The 11,370-nt window shown below is 63.5% G+C and overlaps 1 protein-coding gene across 3 annotated transcripts; it reads left to right on the forward strand.

Moving 5' to 3' along the window:
* Positions 1 to 1,369: 1,369 nt before the first annotated feature.
* Positions 1,370 to 11,128, forward strand: TMEM150A (transmembrane protein 150A). 3 transcript variants are annotated; one of them, XM_055720793.1, is made up of 7 exons: positions 1,435 to 1,913; positions 3,982 to 4,029; positions 6,096 to 6,167; positions 6,306 to 6,373; positions 6,514 to 6,641; positions 7,502 to 7,694; positions 9,433 to 11,128. In XM_055720793.1, exons 1-7 carry the CDS (start codon positions 1,453 to 1,455, stop codon positions 9,675 to 9,677), a joined length of 1,215 nt encoding a protein of 404 aa, XP_055576768.1. In that variant the 5' UTR covers positions 1,435 to 1,452; the 3' UTR covers positions 9,678 to 11,128. The 3 variants fall into 3 exon arrangements, with proteins under 3 accessions (XP_055576766.1, XP_055576767.1, XP_055576768.1); XM_055720791.1 differs by lacking the exon at positions 9,433 to 11,128 and having other exon boundaries at positions 1,370 to 1,913; positions 7,502 to 9,269; XM_055720792.1 differs by lacking the exon at positions 7,502 to 7,694 and having other exon boundaries at positions 1,430 to 1,913; positions 9,453 to 11,128.
* Positions 11,129 to 11,370: the final 242 nt, after the last annotated feature.

Below are 11,370 nucleotides of genomic sequence, written 5' to 3' on the forward strand. Positions count from 1 at the left end.
ACTCTTCCAGAAGCAGCTGGACAGACATCGCCATAGTTTGGATTTACATACCTCTTTTGTTCTCATTTACGTCAGGAACTTCCATTGCTGAAACAGAAATAAGTGTTGGGATTTAGCATGTGTCAGTAGGATGTGTTACTACAGAGCTGGTGTTTTCCTCATGGGTGTGAAGCTTCCTAGTGGGTGAAAGCCCTAGGGAAAGATAAGCCCTGGCTGTAAAACATAAATTTGGCACTGAAACTTGTGAAACTGAAGCAATGCTGCTTTTAGATTCAATCTTTAGATTCAATCTGAGCATATCCAGAAGACCTGGTCTGTAGGAAGGACTTCCATGAAGTACCTTCCAACAGCGAGCTGGCTTGTTTAGAAGTTACCCTCGCTCCTGGAAATGCCAGCTGTTGAACTCCTCTGGAAAAATCTGTGCCTGTTTCAGAGCCTAAAGCACCCTGAAACCACGGTGCCCACTCCTTCACCCCATGGGAGGCATCCCGGGGGGGAGGGTTGTAGCTCACCCTGTGGCTCGGAGTGATCTAGGACCTGCCGAGCGCTGCCAGGGGGCTGGGGGGCTGCCGGGGAGGGGGCCAGGCCTGCTGCCTGCCAGTGGACAGGAGTGCAGGGCGCAGCTTTGGGAGCAAAGTTGTGGAGTGCACAGCCACTGGTGTGCTGAACTGCGAGGAGACCTGGGCTTGCGAGGAGGCTGCCTGGAGCATGATCCAGCGCGTCGCATTGGGAGATGAGATCTGCAGAGACTGAAGCCCTGGTATGCGGTGGTACCCCTCTGGCTGGTAGCCTGCCCCTGCCCGGGGGTGGTGGTGGGCAGCGGGGGCTCCCCTCCCGCCCAGGCCAGGGCAGGTGCTGCTCCCGGGCAGCGGCTCCTTGCAGAAGGCAGCGGCAGGGCGCAGGCTTTGGGCGCAGGGGTGCGAGCACAGGCCTGCATGCGGCCGCTGCGGGACAGGGTTGTTGCAGTTACCACCGGGAACTGGCCGCAGCCCGGCCGCTCTGCCCCAGCTTCCTCCGTGGAAAACTGACAATGGCCCTGGGCCGCGGGGCTGAGGGGGGGGCTGCTGGCCTTCACCCCTGGCTGGGCCCTTTGTAGAAAGTGCCTGGGAGCGGGGTCGGGCTCAGCGGGGCGGGAGGGTGGGTGCGGGTGACCGGGTGAGCCGCCGGCCCCGGGGGGCGCGGGGGCCAGTGGGTGCAGGGGTTCGTGCTGAGCCTTGGCGAGGGGAGAGGAGGCTGAGCCCGTGTCACCCCCCCCTTGCCCCCAAGAAGAAGAGGGGACTGAGCAAGGCCAGCTGCCTGCGCTCACAGCGTGCTCCGGGCCAGGCTGGCCTGGGCCCCCCAGCCCCGCGCGGGTGGGCAGAGGGACGGTGCCCGGGGCAGGCAGCGCACGGGGGGCGCTGCAGGCAGCTGCTGCTGCCCGGTTCCGCCCTGGCAAAGGCAGCTGCGGGGGGGATGTCCCTGCTGCCGGGCGCTGCCCGCCGCCCCCGCCGCGCCACTTCTGCCCGCGGGAGCCCGCCCCCGCCCCGCCGGCCGTGCCCTGCAGGGGACGGGGCCCCGCGCTCCCCCCGCCTGCGGCCGCCCTCCGCAGCGCGGCCCGCCCGGGGTGCCGGCACGGCCCCCCCCCCCTCCCGGGCCGGCAGCGCGGCCGCCACGTGGCGCCGGGGCCGCCCCCGCTCCCGCCGCCCGGGGCCGCTGCCCCGGCTCGGCACGGCACGGCTCCGCCCGGCCGCGGCCTCGGCCGCCCATGGGGAGCGCGGCCCGGCGGCCGCGCGGCAGCAGGAGGCAGCGGGGAGGCTCCCCCGGCGGCCCCGCTCGCCTGTAGCCCGGCGGGGCATGCCCGGCCCCAGGATGCCGGCCTGGGGGATCCTGCCCGTCACGCTGCCCGCCTTCACCATCACTGGCATGTGGATCGTGTGAGTGCCGCGGCGGGGCTGGGGGGTGTTGCACGGGGCGATGCTGCGGGGCAGAGGGCTGTGGGATGCTGCAGGGTGCGATGCTGCGGGCCGGGGGGGGTGCGGGGTGCTGCAGGGTGCGATGCTGTGTGGCACTGCTGGGCCTGTGTTGTGTTAGGGTGCTTCTGCACACTCAGTCACTCCCACAGTTCCCCGGCCCCTTGCAGCCACCTCGCATGGTCACTGCGTCCCCTGCAGCAGTGCTGGCACATGCCTCCCTGGCCTCACACCCCTGACACCCCGTGGGACCGCGCACCCAGTCCAGGAGCGAGTGCAGCTGGCACTTAGCACGGGAATGGCCTTGGGAGCGATGTCACCAGCCCAGGTCCTGTGGTGCCAGGGCTGTGACCAGCACAGGAGCGCCCATCCCACGTGGTGGATGGATGTGGGGGCTAGGGGACCCTTGTGCTGGGGGCAGAAGCAGTGTTACCAGGGCGAGCAGCACTAGCCCACCCTGCTGCTTCCCTCCCGAGGCCTTGGCCCTGGCATCTCAGCTGGCCACACAGGACTGTCCTGTCCTGGTCCATCAGCCCCCACCTCCGTGTTGCAGGCACTGGACAAGGGCCTTTTCCTAAAGGGAGCCTTGGTGTAAGTAATGGGACTTTTTGGGGTGTAGGATGGAGCAAACTCACCCCATACCACGTAGGTCCCCCCTCTAAATGTTCCCCCCTGTGATATTGCCCACCCTCCTTCATGACAAAGCCAAATACTGATCCTGGTGGAGGGAACTTGTGCTCTGATAGTTCTGCCTGGGTGCCTTGCAAAGCCCTGGCTGTTTCCCATGGGTGACCCTGGGGTAGATGCCCCTCCAGCCCGGAGCAGCACGGGTGGGTGGGAGGTCTTGGGCCCTTTTTCTAACCCCAAACACGTCCTGCAGCTGTGTGGAGGAGACAGTGTCCCTTGCCAGCTCAGCAGCAGGGTGCAGCCGGGCAGCTGCATGCAGGGGCTCGTGGTGGCTGCGGGGCCTGCCAGCCATGCCCGGGGGCGCAGAGCTGTGAGGGGGGACCGGGGGCATGGGGGACACCTCCCGCTGCAGGAGGGCCAGGCTGTTTGTGCCTCGCTTGGCTTATGGCCCTGTCCCAGGAGGCACAGAGGACCGGTGCGTGGGGGAGACCTGTGCTGGGAAGCAGCTGGGCGAGGGGCCTAGGGGGTGCGGTGCTCTCGCCGGGCAGCCCTTGGGGTGGGCAGCACTGCCCCTTGGTTGCCCCCAGCTGTCCTGTCTGCCCTGGGGCCTCATGCTGGGATCACGCTTTTCGAAGCCTGGCTGTTAGGTGGCCAGCTCGGGCGGGAGAGGGGTTTTCTTACCGGTGCCGGAGCCTATTTTTAACCTGAGCTGTTTACGGCCACTGGCGGCGGCAGTTTGAACGGCACGGGTGCCACTGGGTGCTGTGGCTGCCAGGCAGGAGGGGTCCTCACTGGCTGGGGGGCCCCGGGGCTGGGAACCCCTTGTATGTCACGAATCCCTTGTTACACGGACCATTGCGCAGGGGCGACTCCATCTCAGATGGAGCTGATCTGCCCCAAATGCCCTACCAACGTGCCGGCTGCTTTTCCAGACTTCTTTTTGCTCCAGCCGCTGGCCAGCTGTGGGGAGCGCGGCAGAGCCTGGTGACCATGGGGTGACACCCTGCACATAGGCTGGTGGAGAGCCCTGATGCCGGGGTGGGGGGCTGTGTGGCAGAGCAGCCCCCTGGAGGCCGGGTAGCAGGCAGCGTGGTGTGGGGGATGCCTGTGGGACCACCCATGCTGAACTGGAGGAGGAGGCGGCTCTCGGCCAGGCTGTGGGGGCACAGGGCAGGCGGCCCTGGTCCTGGCACGGAGCGTGGGCTGTGCTTGTGCACTTGCTTTTCTTTTTCCTGCTTTGTAAAGCCAGAAGGTGCCATGGGGCAAGTGCTGGCCCCTGGCAGGCAGTGAGGGCTTGTACCCCCTGCTCCTGCGGCCGGTCCCTGCAGCTGGGCCCCAGTGCCAGCCCAAAGCAGGGGTGCAGGCGGGTGGGTGGCTGTGGTAACTTCTGTTGTCTCTCCCCCAGGTACGCCATGGCACTCTCCAACAACCACATCTGCCCTGTCCATAACTGGTAAGGCCTGGGGGGTGGCAGGGGCCCTCCACCATGGACCACCTTGGTTAAAGATCCCATAATGCTGTGTCCCCCTTCAGACCTGTCCTGCCTGAGCCAGGCCATGCTGTGCCAGGCTACCCAGGTAGCCAAGGCCCCTCCTGCGCCGTCACCATGCTAAAAGGGTGACTCAGGGCCAGGCTGGCCCTGAGAGGGGGCTGGAGCTAGTGGGAGCATTAAAAGGGGCACAGACCCAGCTTCTCCCCCAGCAGACGCAATGGTGACAGTGATGGGGCACAGCCACCCCAGGACACGTGTCTCCTGTCTGACTCGTGAGTGGCTTTCGGGAGTAAAGCCACTTGGGGACTGGCTGCTGGCAGGCTCGGCCCTGCATTTGCAAAGCGGTAAGGATGCCAAGGCCAGGCAGGGCCATCGAAAGCCACTGTCCCTCCCTGCCCAGGCTGGGCTACTCCTGGAACAGTCCAGCCTTGCTGCAAACCAGGAGGCCATTGAAAAAATACAGCATGGAGAAAGTATGAAAATAAGTGGTCAGGGAATTACAGAGGGCTGTGTGTCTCCATGGAAAAGCTTGAGGCTTGCTTGCTTGAGGCTAAATCTGGCAGTGCTGGGGGAACGGGATGGCCTCATGGTGCCCGGGCTCGCCGCGGGTAGAGCTGCCTGCAGCACCCCAGGGTGGGGGACGAGGCATGGGAGAGGCAAGGGCTGGGGAAAAAAACCACTATTTGCTCTCTTGGCGACTTCTTCCACAGGGTTTTTGGCTTTTTTTGCCTCCTTAAAAATCCATGTTAGTTTAATTCTTGCTGGAGTGTTTGAAGAAGAGGGGAAAAAACACGCTGCTGCCATTTCCTGCCCGATGGCTGATCCTGCCCTGGGAAGAATGTGCTTGTGGGGCTGGCTGTGGCACAGCCAGCCCCTAGCAATGAATAATGCTCGGCTTAAACAAAATAATAACACCAAAAAAAACCCAACTCCCAAGCCAAACACGGCCCCAAGAGCAGCCCTTGAGGAGGCCGTGGGGCTCTGTGCCTGCCGGGGTTTGTGGTTGGAAAACAAAGCCACCAGCAAAGGAGGAGGCTGAAAAAACACCAGAGCCCAGCCCGCCCTTTCCCAGACGGCCTGTTTAACTGTGTGCTTGCCGAGCGGCTGGGGCCAGCTGATGGGCAGGGGGTGTCTGAGGGGGCCCTTTGGGGCTCAGGGCTTTGGGGTCCCTGCCTGCGGAGGGGGAGGGGGCCCCACTCAGCCATACCAGGCAGAACTGCCGGGTGCCTGGATGATGCTGCAGCAAAGGGGCACCCAAAAGCCTGCTGCAAGCGTGTGCAGCTCCCAGGAGAGCAGGGGGGCACATACCCCCCTGGCAGGGAATCTGATGATGGCTGTGTGCAGAAGCTGCGGCATGGGAAGGTGTCTCGGGCAGATAAACGCTCTAGGTCCCTGGGCTCATGGGTCTGCAGCTGCACAGCCAGGGCTCCGCGGTGGTCGCAGGCGGCAGAGGCATCCAGGAGGGTGTCCCAACAGCGTGCCAGGCTCCTCAAGGCATCCTGGAAGCTTGCTCCTGTCATACCCCGCCCCCCCGCAGGCATCTGGCTCCCCCCCAGGCGGGCTGGCACTGCCCTGGGGTGCTGTGGCCGAGGGGGGCTGTTTCCTGCTCAGCTCTGCATTCCCACCCGTCCATGCAAGCCCAGAGCTGTCACTGGCTGTGTGCCCAGCTCCACTCCTGCTCCCACCCCCGGGATGTGTGTGACGGGGCTGGCCCTGGGGTGCTCTCTCTCCCGCCTGGGGCTGCAAGAACCCCCTGGGCCCAGCACACCCTGGCCCAGGCAGCCCCCCGCCCCACTGTGGCCTCCTCCTTGCAGGCAGGGACTCTGGGTGGGCAGCAGAGCCAGCAGGCAGGGTACAGGCTGTGGAAACCCAGGCACAATGCTCCCAGAGGACCCCGTGGGGTGGTGGGTCATTCCCCGGCGGGGCTTGTCCCCAGGGCACGGGCACATCCCTGGGGTCAGAGAAGGAGACAGGGGGGTCCCGCGCAGTAGCTCAGCTCTCTTTACCTGTCCCTTTGCTCCCGGCAGGAATTACAACCAGTCCTGCGGTGTGGATGGCCCTGGCTCCTGCTGCACGCTGGACCACATCCCCCTGGTCAGGTGAGCAGCCATGGGGTGGGAGCACAGGGCTGGCTGCTCCAAGAGCCCCCCTGGGAGTGTGTCCTGGGGAGAGGGGCAAGCGCTGCACCCCAGTGCCCCCCAGCTGAGGAGTCCCTGGACCTTGCCTTGTCCCCGCAGCAAGTGTGGCACCCTGCCTCCTGAGAGCTGCTTCTTCAGCCTCATCTGCAGCCTGGGCTCCTTCATGGGTAAGTGCCTGCTGCCAGGGGAGCAAGGCCAGGAGTGGGGTGCCCTGCGGTGCTCACCCCCTACTCCAGTGCGGGCCAGGGGCTGGTGGGGAGAGTCCACAGGCAGCAGTGTGCAATGGGGCTGTGTCTCCCTCCCGCAGTGATCCTGGTGGGGCTGCTGCGCTATGCCCATCTCCTGGAGCGCCTTGGGCCATCCCTCCTCAACACCCTGGGGCTGGCCACCGGCTGGGTCTGTGCTGCTGGCCTCACCATGGTGGGCAACTTCCAGGTAAGGCATCTGCTTGGGGAGCCCCGGGGGCAGCGGCAGCAGCACCACTTGGTGGTATAGGATTTGGGGTGGTTGTTTTGCTCCAGCCCCCTCATCCATGCACTCCTTCACTTCTGCCAGCCGCTGGGCTTCCCCAGATGCTGCAAAACACCTTTGCTTGTGCACTTACAGTTTCGGTCCGGGTTAGGCTGCCGGGTTTGGTTTAACCCTTTTCTGAGACCCTCTGCATGGTCGGTCTGCTCCATGGATGCGTGATCTGGTGCGGTCAGGGACGTGCCAGCCGGGCAGAGGAGACCCGGCCAGGTTGCCGATGCTCCCGCTGCCTGGCCACCCCGCTGTGGGCATTTGCTGCCTGGGGGGCGATTTCAGGGAATCCTGGGCAAAGCCTGTGCTCGCAGGGTCCCGAGCAATCCCAGACTTGGTGGCAGAAGGCAGCGCTCACCCCCATGCCTGCACTGCCAGGCACCGGCCTCCTGGCAGCTGCCAGTGCTCTGCCCACAGCAGCCGGTCCTTCTGCTTGGCAGGAGGCTGCTGCTGGCACCACCCCCCGCCTCCGGGAGCAGCTTCGCTGGCCCTGGTCCCCCTGCACCCCAGCTGCAGCTCTGCTGAAGGCAGGGCTGTGACCCCCCAGGATGCGGTGCAGGCAGCCCATGCCCCTGGGCATAGAGTGCTTTGTGATCCCAGCAGCAGACCAGTGGGTCCAAATCCACTCTTCAGCTGGGAGCTGGGCACAGGGTGAGCTGCCTGCACCCACTGCTGGTGCTGCCTGCATTCCTGCCTGGACATGAGCCCACCCACTGGCTCAGAGCTGTGCCAGGGACCATCCTGGGGTGCTGGCACCTATGGTCTCTTCTCTGCAGGTGGATCACGCCAAGGTGCTGCACTACATTGGGGCAGGGGTGGCCTTTCCCACCAGCATGCTGTTCCTGCTTCTGCAGTCCATCCTTACCTACCGCATGGCCAAAACCCATGGGCAGTACTGGACTGGCCACTTACGTAGCATCCTCACCGCTGTGGCCTTCCTCACCCTCATCTTCAATATCCTTCTGAAAGGTGTGGGGTGGAGATCTGGGATGGGCTGGCAAAAGGTGGTCCTTGCAGGGGGGGTACGTGCCCCACGTCCTCTGCCCTTTGGTCTGGCAGTGAGGCATGGTATGAGGAGAGGGGCTGGGCAGAGGGGGGGGGGCAGGCAGCTCGCTGCAGGTGTGGGCTGGAGGAGAAGCAGTATCAGCGTTGTGCAGGGGCCGAGGAGGGGAAGGGATGCTGGTGGGTATCTCTCTGCAGTGCCCCAAACCAGCCCTGCCCTGGCTGCTGCGGCCCAGCCCAGCCACTGCTGCAGGCTTGCAGAGTGGAAGGGCTGGTTAGTTGTTTTTTTTAATGAAACAAAGGTGTGTTGAGCCCCCAGCAATGCGAAGTCCATCCCGGTTACCTTTACAGCTGAAGCAGAGTGCAAAAGCACTGCGCGCGGGTGCCAGGCAAGTGTGTGGCAGCACCCCTGCCAGCCGGGGCCAGCCAACCTGCCCGGGGGGGCAAGGGACAGCTTGGTGAGCAGGCGCTGGGGTCTGCAAACACCCTGCCAGGGGAGGAGGGCACGGCAGCAGGTGAAGCAGGGCTGGAAGAATGGTCCTGAGTGTGTGGCTGGGAAGCCAGGGGCTTATTTAGGACTGAGGCTGGGGATAAATTGGGAAACAAGGTGGTGGTTGTTGGGCAGGAAGGGGAAAAAGCATGCAGCATCCACGGGTCCCAAAGCGGCTGGCTGGCGGCTGGCCGGGGTGAGCAGCACAGGAGGAGTCTGGGGGGTGCTGATGGGCCTGGAGGATGCCAGAGGGTTCTGCTCCGTCACTGCAGCGGGCAGGCAGGCTGGGAAGCAGGCAGCGAGCTGGGAAGGGCAGGAGTGCCATGGGGCTGTGCCAGCTGGGAGGGACAGGCAGGGCATGTGAGGACGAGGCAGACAGGACTGGTGCCAGCCTGCTGTGACCACGCTGCTCCACTGGGGACCAGAAGTGGGAAAGCTGCGAGCTGTGGTGAGGGCAGTGTGGGGAAAGGGCTGGAACATCTTGGGGTGGGATTAGGGGAGAGAGGAGAGGGCTCTGCCCCGTGTGGGTCAGGTTCCTGCCTCTCCAGCTCTCGCAGATCTTGGTCTTGCTGGCAGAAGGCAGGGTACTGCCAGGGGCTTCATCTGGAGGGCTGGGGGATGTACCTGCCTTTTCCCCTCACCCACGGTGGCTCTGGCAGTAGGTTTCCCTAGAGATCCCCAGTGGGGATGAGGGAAGCATAAAGAAGCTCTGGCAGCAGTAGGACCTGGAGGAGGGGCAGCAGGGCCCCTCTGTGGGGTGAGCCAGCCAGCAGCACAGAGGGACGGGGGCTGCTGCAGGTCTGGGGTTGAGGGCTGCTGAGTTTTATTGACTTTGACCATCCCATGGGAGGATGGGGAGCGTCAGCCTGGGCTGAGGAAGAGGCAAAGGGTGCGGGGAGCGTGAGGCATCTGGGTACCCAGCTCGCCCTGAGGCTGCAGCCTGAGTTCCCCCTGCCCCAGCCTCTTCAGAAAATCCCCACCTGGCATCAGTCCTGTGATTTATTGAGGCTAGTTTGGGCACGTGTGCCACAGCCTCACCCGTGCTGGGGGAAGCGTATGGGTTTTCTTGGTTTTAGGGGAGGGTGGTGTGTTTTCCAGGGGGTGTGTGTGTGTGGAGCTGCTCATGGCTGCCCCAGTGTGCAGTGGCAGTGGGATGTGGTCCTCCATGGAGTGGTTGGAGTTCAGCTGTGCTTTCCTTGACGGGGATGCCCTCAGGTGGTGTGTTCTTCATCCAGGAGAGCTTCGTGCTGCAGCATGTGGCCGCACTGTGCGAGTGGATGTTCATCATCGATGTCCTGGTCTTCTACGGCACCTTCACCTTTGAGTTTGGAGCCATCTCCACAGACACCTTCCTGGTCCTGCTGAAAGCCAGCCGGGCCCCCAAAAGTTACAAGGGTGAGAGTGGCATATCCAGCACGGCCCACATCCACAGCCACACAGAGGGTCTGGCCATGGCCTGACCCCACAGGAGGCATGCTCACGGTGGGGACCCTCAAACAGGGCTCTGACGGTGACCCCCCACCTTGAATGTCTCTGAGACCCCGTCTGCCTGGGGGTGCGTGTGGTGCCCTCCCCTCCCGGTGGGAGCTGGGGCTGGGGCTCCTCTGGCAGCCAGTGTCCCTTTCAGGAGCTGCCCCCTCCCTGCCCGCAGCATCTGGGGTCACTGCTGGGGTGTGGGGATTCCAGCCTGGTGCTGCTGTCAGCAGAGCCGGGATTTGCCCTGAGCCTCTGGGGCTGCTCCGTCTGAGCTGGGGGCTGTTGGAGGCAATCATCAGAGGCCCCCTCCCCATGCGGGCCTGGTTGTGCTGAGGGGGGGGATCACGGTCCCTCCCTCCTCCACCGCCATGGTGGTATGGTTCAGCAGGGCAAGCCTTCCCGCCAGCCGCTGTGACTCTCAGAGAAGCAGAAAACCCAGAGTGCCTTTTCCCTTCCTCAGGAGGTGATGGCAGCGCAGGTCTGTCCACACCCCCAGCGAGGACGGCAGTGGGGGTCTCTCCCTGCCTGCCTGCCCAGGGTAGGGGTAGTGCCTTGTGCTGCTGCAGGATGACACCAGCAGCACCGGCTGGACCACAGCAGCCGTCCTGCCAGAGCTCTTGCTGTTCAGGGCCTTCCATCCCTCCAGCTTTCTCACATTTTTTCAGCTTGGAGAATTGCTGAGGCAGGTTTTACCTCCCAGGCCATGGAGTTCCTGTGATCCCTGGCAGTCAGCTGGGTTAGGAAACAGGTCTCACAGCAAGGATGTCCTGCAAGCACAGTGCCTGCAGAGTGGCAGATTTCTCATCCGTGGTGCTGCCAAGCTAAGCTGTCGCATGTGGGAGCCTGCACACCCCAGCCGGGGTCTCCAGCCTGGGGGTGGGCTGTCGCCAGCCCTCCCACCTGTGGAGCACAGGCACAGAAAGGGGAAGCATGTCTGTAGGAGCAGGGGAAGCCCATGCCATGTTCTGCTGAGACTCGTAAATCCGTCCTCCCGTGCCTGCCCCAGCGTGGAGCCCAGCCAGCCTCTGCCTGGTGCGAGCCCCCTGCTCAGCCCTGGCCCCTTCAGGCTGACCCCAGCCTGGGCAGGGACTGGCCGGGAGGGGAGGGGTGCATGGGTGTGTGTATATATAGGTCTACATATATATATATATATGTCTACATATATATATAGACACACATATATAGATATATATATATAAATTTTCCCTTGTCCCTAGAAAGGGACATTTGCTGCTGCTGCGTGCATTGATCAGGTTGGGCTTCCTGATGCACCCACCTTTTCAAAATCAGCCTATAAATCCACCAGTATATGTAGTTTGAAGAGGAGCATCTCTGACTTTTATATCTAATATATGTTTAAATATATTATATATATATATATTAAAAAAAAGAGAGAGAGGGAGTGGTGAATTTACAATAATAAAAGTGAAAACCAGCTCAGGGTGAGGCAGAGCATCCTTCCCTGCCGCTCAGGGCTGGGGTCTCGGCCACTGTGGGGCCATGCTCCGCGGGGGGCGGGGGCGAGGGGCCCTGCGGGTCTGGGGGCCAGCCGGGACCCCGCGGCTCGGCCAGGCAGGTGGCGGTCGAGCGGATTCCCCCGGGATGCGGCAGCCTGGAGTCGCCCGTCCCATCCCGTCCCGTCGGGGGGTGCCCCGGCCCCCTGCCACTGTCCCCGCC

This window comes from Falco cherrug, chromosome 9 (genome assembly GCF_023634085.1).
Source record: "Falco cherrug isolate bFalChe1 chromosome 9, bFalChe1.pri, whole genome shotgun sequence".
Lineage (NCBI taxonomy): Eukaryota > Metazoa > Chordata > Aves > Falconiformes > Falconidae > Falco > Falco cherrug.